Source organism: Triticum aestivum, chromosome 5D (genome assembly GCF_018294505.1).
Source record: "Triticum aestivum cultivar Chinese Spring chromosome 5D, IWGSC CS RefSeq v2.1, whole genome shotgun sequence".
In the NCBI taxonomy this organism is placed as follows: Eukaryota; Viridiplantae; Streptophyta; class Magnoliopsida; order Poales; family Poaceae; genus Triticum; species Triticum aestivum.
Window position 1 is genome coordinate 390,492,428 of NC_057808.1, and position 7,032 is coordinate 390,499,459.

Here is a 7,032-nt window from a genome sequence, read left to right on the forward strand (position 1 = left end):
GATGTGTTACAAGGTGTGAGTATTGAGTAAGACTCAAGACCTGACCACAGCAGAAGAGAGAGAAAGGACGAAGGTCGTCCCCTATGCTTTAGACGTAGGCTCTACAGTATGCTATGCTGTGTACCGCACATGAAGTGTGCCTTGCCATGAGTTGGTCAAGGGGTACAATAGTGATCCGGGAATGGATCACATGACAGCGGTCGAACTTATCCTTAGTATCTAGTGGACTAAGGAATTTTCTCGATTATGGAGGTGAAAAGGAGTTCGTCGTAAAGGGTTACGTCGATGCGAACTTTGACACTAATCCGGATGACTCTGAGTAGTAGACCGGATTCGTATAGTAGAGCAGTTATTTGAAATGGCTCCAAGTAGCGCGTGGTAGCATCCACAAGATGACATAGATATTCGTAAAGCACACACGGATCTGAAAGGTTCAGACCCGTTTTCTAATAACCTCTCTCACAAGCATAACATGATCAAACCAGAACTCATTGAGTGTTAATCACATAGTGATGTGAACTAGATTGTTGACTCTAGTAAACTCTTTGGATGTTGGTCACATGGTGATGTGACCTGTGAGTGTTAATCACATGGTGATGTGAACTAGATTATTGACTCTAGTGCAAGTGGGAGACTGTTGGAAATATGCCCTAGAGGCAATAATAAATTGGTTATTATTATATTTCCTTGTTCATGATAATCGTTTATTATCCATGCTAGAATTGTATTGATAGGAAACTCAGATACATGTGTGGATACATAGACAACAGCATGTCCCTAGTAAGCCTCTAGTTGACTAGCTCGTTGATCAATAGATGGTTACGGTTTCCTGACCATATACATTGGATGTCGTTGATAACGGGATCACATCATTAGGAGAATGATGTGATGGACAAGACCCAATCCTAAGCCTAGCACAAGATCGTGTAGTTCGTTTGCTAAGAGCTTTTCTAATGTCAAGTATCATTTCCTTAGACCATGAGATTGTGCAACTCCCGGATACCCTAGGAATGCTTTGGGTGTACCAAACGTCACAACGTAACTGGGTGGCTATAAAGGTGCACTACAGGTATCTCCGAAAGTGTCTGTTGGGTTGGCACGAATCGAGACTGGGATTTGTCACTCCGTGTAAACGGAGAGGTATCTCTGGGCCCACTCGGTAGGACATCATCATAATGTGCACAATGTGACCAAGGAGTTGATCACGGGATGATGTGTTACGGAACGAGTAAAGAGACTTGCCGGTAACGAGATTGAACAAGGTATCGGGATACCGACGATCGAATCTCGGGCAAGTAACATACCGATTGACAAAGGGAATTGTATACGGGATTGATTGAATCCTCGACATCGTGGTTCATCCGATGAGATCATCGTGGAACATGTGGGAGCCAACATGGGTATCCAGATCCCGCTGTTGGTTATTGACCGGAGAGGCGTCTCGGTCATGTCTGCATGTCTCCCGAACCCGTAGGGTCTACACACTTAAGGTTCGGTGACGCTAGGGTTGTAGAGATATTAGTATGCGGTAACCCGAAAGTTGTTCGGAGTCCCGGATGAGATCCCGGACGTCACGAGGAGTTCCGAAATGGTCCGGAGGTGAAGAATTATATATAGGAAGTCGAGTTTCGGCCACCGGGAAAGTTTCGGGGGTTATCGGTATTGTACCGGGACCACCGGAAGGGTCCCGGGGGTCCACCGGGTGGGGCCACCTATCCCGGAGGGCCCCATGGGCTGAAGTGGGAGGGGAACCAGCCCCTAGTGGGCTGGTGCGCCCCCCATGGGCCTTCCCCTGCGCCTAGGGTTGGGAACCCTGGGGGTGGGGGGCGCCCCACCTGGCTTGGGGGGCAAGTTTCCCCCCTTGGCCGCCGCCCCCCTTGTAGATGGGATCTCCAGGGCCGCCCCCCCCCCAGGGGGCCTATATATAGTGGGGGGGAGGGAGGGCAGCAGTACCCTAGCCCCTGGCGCCTCCCTCTCCCTCCCGTGACACCTCTCCCTCCCGTTAGTGCTTGGCGAAGCCCTGCCGGCATCCCCGCTACTTCCACCACCACGCCGCCGTGCTGCTGGATCTCCATCAACCTCTTCTTACCCCTTGCTGGATCAAGAAGGAGGAGACGTCGCTGCTCCGTACGTGTGTTGAACGCGGAGGTGCCGTCCGTTCGGCGCTAGGATCATCGGTGATTTGGATCACGACGAGTACGACTCCATCAACCCCGTTCTCTTGAACGCTTCCGCTCGCGATCTACAAGGGTATGTAGATGCACTCCTTCCCTCTCGTTGCTAGTAAACTCCATAGATTGATCTTGGTGATGCGTAGAAAATTTTGAATTTCTGCTACGTTCCCCAACACCAGTATGATGAATCAGGAGAGCTATACATGTTCTATGCTATTTTACCTGAGAAAGAGCAGCATGAGTGATTTAGCTACTTCATGCTCTTAGTACTTTTGTCCTCTCATGTCCGTGTTCTTCGTCCTGAACTTAATCTCAAAGGGTGATTTGCTTTTGTGGTGTTATGAACGCTTATAATATGATGACCATGTTGAACTCGATAATATCTTTGCTTCTGGTACAAGTGAATGTTTTTTCTTTAAGCTAGTGTTGGTGGTGATTAGATAGCGGTAATGACTATGATGATTAAACAGTGGTAATGACGACTATGATGATTTTTAGCTAGCTAGTATACTGTTGTTGATGATATGATGCAAGAGTTTTTATATTAATATGATGATGATGATGAGTTATTATATCATTTATGAAAGAAACCGCAGATTAGTTTAAGCTGGATGGATCCTAGCTAAGTGATCAACTATATGCCATATCCATATTATACTTGATCACTTAATTATAGGTGATCAAGTATAATATGGATATTGCATATACTTGATCACTTAATTAGCTAGCTATAGGATCCACATACATCCAGTCAAAACTAATCTACAGTACTTTCACCTAATGATTTAACAACTAAAATAATCATTAAATTAAATTGAAAACACAAAATTAAAGGAAAAATAAAAAATAATACCAAAACACCCCCCAAATATTTAGTACCGGTTGGTGTTACCAACCGGTACTAAAGTCCTGCACGCACCCGGGCCTGGCTCCTGCCACGTGGTGGCGCTTTAGCGCCGGTTCATGATGAACCGGTACTAGGGGGGGGGGACCTTTAGTCCCCACTCTTTAGTGCCGGTTTTGGAACCGACACTAAAGGCCCTTACGCACCGGCGCTAAAGCCAGGTTCTGCACTAGTGTCTATCTATCACGTGGAAAAAACTGTTGGAGATCCATCAGTGTACCAAATTTGTTTCTTAAACAAAGCGCAATATATCCAATGCGGAAGGAGTTACGTTGTACGGAGTAATAATCAATTTCCTGTACTGATCTTTTTTTATTTTAAAAAGAAGAAACAATAAGGCTATGCACAAGGTCATTTGTTTTCTGAGAAAATACTATTCACAAAGACTACTGTATCAGGGATCGAGGAGTTGCAGATGTTTAGTTCTAGTTTTTACAACAATCGTTTTTTGTGTTTAGTTGATGCCTCAAGTTTTAGCTTCTCTCAGATTTGTGGGCAGAACAAGTGTTTTGTTTTTATGATATAGATATAATCATATTCTTACTACTATTTTAGTTTTTGCAGTTCCTGAAATGACATGTTTCAATTGCATTCCTGGCCCGTATTGTATTTCTCCTTGCTTGTACTAAATAAATAGCGCTATTTATTTAATAAACAACTCATCACAAACTCTATAATTTTACATGATTAGTCACGTTCAACAACATGGCACCGACTGCAAGGCCCTGAAACATTTAACATAACTCTAGAGGGGATTATGCCCTCAACGTGTGTTCTGATAGCCAAAAGTGCTCTATGGGCTTCCTTGATTATATCCCTCCTCATAGGGTTGCAACCACCAGGTTTATCGACCGAACAGCCATAAGAACCGAAACTAGTGTCCAATGTGAGACACTGAAGCGACGATGTGTTCTTAATGATATGAAGTGTTAATTCGACCATGCTCTTAGCAGAGCAGAAGCCGACCATCGTTACGCTCTTTAGGTTGTCATGGCAGTGTTCTGGCAGCTGCCTCAGATGCGAGATATCCCCGACAATCGAATCATGCTTCATGTCAGTTTGCTGTACCTACAATAGAAAGTCAAGATGACCGTTTCAGTTGTACTGCCATAGGCACTAGGTATGCTTGCAAGGTGATCAGTAACTTACTACAAAGATGAAAGTCTCCAAGCAAGGAGAAGCTACAAGAAAAGAAACCAGAGAAAGATAATCATAGGCCGGTGAAATAGCCTCGTTTCCATTTAGAGTAATGTGCAAGTATTTGAGGTGCAGGAATTTGCTAGGTAGTGTTGGTGTACTGATCATCTGCATAAAGATGTCTCGGATTAATCATATCACGTATGAAAGCTGTTATATGCAAATAGCTACCCTATGATCATCACAACGTTTAGAATGTACCTCATTACACGAGGATATGTGAAGCGTTTCAACATTCAGTACAGATGGCATAAGCTTGGTCCGAGTGTACCAGATAACGTTGGGCTGATATGAACACATTATCGTCATGTTCTTTACTTGCAATGCGCCTCCAAATGAAATCTTTACCAAGTTACTGCCACCGATGTCAAAAGTCGAGATATTTGGAGCGTTGCTCTCTATCTCCTGGAGCTTTCTGCATTGACCCGCTCGCAGGAAGCTGAGCCGCTGGAGCTGACAAGGTATCTTCACACGAACTATCTCATTGCATCTAAAGAGCCACAGTAACTCCAACATGGAAGAATCGGAAAGAAGGCACTCTAGCTCATCGTCCGTAATCAGCACATTAGTCAGCCACAACTCCTTCAACCTTCTCCAGCAATCAAGCTCAGCTGTGGGACGAAAGACACAGCTGGAGAGCTTAAGATACCGAATTGATTTTTCACTCCCACTGAATAAAAGAGAGCATGGGAAGTTGTATTCTGCCTCACTGATAAGAGACAGCAACATGGTGAGCTCTTCAATCCCTGCTCTGAAAGCAATGGGAAGCCAACTATTGAGATAACAGTGATCAACCTTGCGGCAACAGTAGAGATTAAGCTCTAGTTTCTTCATGCCAACACCCGAGTGATTCTTAAGAATACCGTCAACTTTACTGATGAGATCTCTTGCCATTTCATCTTTATCAATACCATTTCCATTCAAACCTAGTGTTTCCTTACTTAAGGTAAGGTTGCGACAGCATCTCCATGATTGCAGAAATGTGTGTGACACACAAGCCGCGCGAGCAGCCTCTCGTAATGGCATTAGGGCATGTATATGTCGATATATGTCCTGAGAATGCAGAAGCACAGAAAGGAGAAAGGTATCAGAATATAAAAAGAAAATTTAATATTAATACTAGAATGTAATTGCAGCGAGTGGATTGAGGGCTACAAATGAGCTTTTGAGGAAGATTTTCCTGCAATGTTAATTACTTAGTATGGATATTGGTACAATTGCATTCTTACTTAAATTATGCATATGAAAATGAACAAGAATTATTTATTTGCATTTGTGCAAGTCAACATTCAGCACCCATGCAGTGATCGGTGATGCGTTAAACCATACAATGTGATACAATTATATGCGATAATCAAGTCAGTATGGCAACTAAACAAAAACATGTATATTGTGCACAGGGTATAAATAGTACTACCTCGGTTCCTAAATATAAGACGTTTAAACTGCCAAAACATCTTATATTTAGGAACAGAGGGTGTACATATGAACATTTAGAGCCACAGACATAGACTGCCAAAGCCAGATAAGAGAACAGTCTTCCATCATATGTGGTTCTTTTTTTCCAGGAAATTTGGTTACTACTACAGCGCAAGGTCTCAACATTAATTGTGGCAGTGTAATAAAGCATTCCACAGATGCTCGGATTGTCAGAACTTGTCATCATAATCTTATACTCCGAATATGCATACCTAGCCTGATTCTAAGTTTGGTTGTAGCAGTAATCATGCCAATGAAGAAAGTATTGTGGTGGTGGAGTGGCACGAGCCAAACGCAGCATAAAGTACTAACATAGTCATACTTCAGGTTCATTCAGCTAGTACAATTCTCACCAGCACTGCCCTATAATAATCCAAGTAAACACACAATGGTATTTTGCTCAACAATTTAATTCGTCAGTTATCAGAAACTGTATACCTCTGGAAGGTCTAGACCCGGTCTTGGACGAGCACCACTTTGCGAATAATCATCTTGCTGGCGCAATGAGCACTTTTTTTTACAGAATGAAGCAATCAATCCATCTGTCAATACATAAGTCACAATGAGAGTACATCAGAACTCTGTGATAGCACAGACAATTCGGCGTACCGTGTGGAGTTCTCCTGCGACGGCGCTGCCGGTGGCGCTTCCTGGACATGAGCCTCATCAGTCCCAGATGCCCGGGCTCGCGATCCGGGCCTTTTCGACGACTAAGGCTGAGGGGATCCTGTCAGCGCTGGCGCCGCCGCCGAGCGTTCGCTGCAGGCCAGGGTCTCTGGATAAAACAAGATAATAATAAGAGAAGAGAAGAAAATATAAAACACTGGTAATCGGACGGTGGCGAAACACCCTGATACGCGTAAGTCAGGTGAAGATTTGGAAATATCCGCCGCCTTAGGAGCCACACGATTAATTGAGTCAGACAGCCCAGATCCATCTTTACATGGCCGCTGGAGGCACGCGGGGCGTAGGCCTGGGCCTCGGTCTATTTTTAACTTGGGTTTCCTAATTTTATGGACCGATTGGTCTTGTGAGAATTCACTAACCGAGGTTTTTTTTTTCGAGAAAACACTAACCGAGGCTTTCGGTCCAGCGAGAATTCGGCTCGGTCTTCGGTTATAACCGAAGGGGACCTTTTTTCGAACTTGAAGAGAGAACATACTGGATCGGAAGGAATAAATCGGGAGTCAAATTCTCGAGAAACAATGAAGGTCAGAAAAGAAATCGATCCAAACGTGCACTGCGCTGCGTGATATGGCTCAATCAGGCCGCTCGTGG

At 44.2% G+C, this 7,032-nt stretch overlaps 1 protein-coding gene across 2 annotated transcripts; it reads right to left on the bottom strand.

Annotated features, from left to right (window-relative positions):
- Positions 1-3,680: 3,680 nt before the first annotated feature.
- Positions 3,681-6,641, bottom strand: LOC123122038 (F-box/LRR-repeat protein At4g14103). 2 transcript variants are annotated; one of them, XM_044542166.1, is made up of 5 exons: positions 6,364-6,641; positions 6,193-6,296; positions 4,477-5,328; positions 4,228-4,383; positions 3,681-4,146 (listed from the first exon to the last, which is right to left on the bottom strand). In XM_044542166.1, exons 1-5 carry the CDS (start codon positions 6,419-6,421, stop codon positions 3,766-3,768), a joined length of 1,551 nt encoding a protein of 516 aa, XP_044398101.1. In that variant the 5' UTR covers positions 6,422-6,641; the 3' UTR covers positions 3,681-3,765. The 2 variants fall into 2 exon arrangements, with proteins under 2 accessions (XP_044398101.1, XP_044398102.1); XM_044542167.1 differs by having other exon boundaries at positions 6,193-6,264; positions 6,364-6,581.
- Positions 6,642-7,032: the final 391 nt, after the last annotated feature.

What these genes read in the sequence shown, in the direction of transcription:
- LOC123122038 (XM_044542166.1), bottom strand. Translation starts at nt 6,421, where the DNA reads ATGAGGCTCATGTCCAGGAAGCGCCACCGGCAGCGCCGTCGCAGGAGA. An exon ending in CGGGTCTAGACCTTCCAGAG is followed by an intron (nt 5,329 to 6,192) that starts GTATACAGTTTC and finishes CTGCATTCTCAG; the next exon opens with GACATATATCGACATATACA. An exon ending in ACATATCCTCGTGTAATGAG is followed by an intron (nt 4,384 to 4,476) that starts GTACATTCTAAA and finishes ATCTTTATGCAG; the next exon opens with ATGATCAGTACACCAACACT.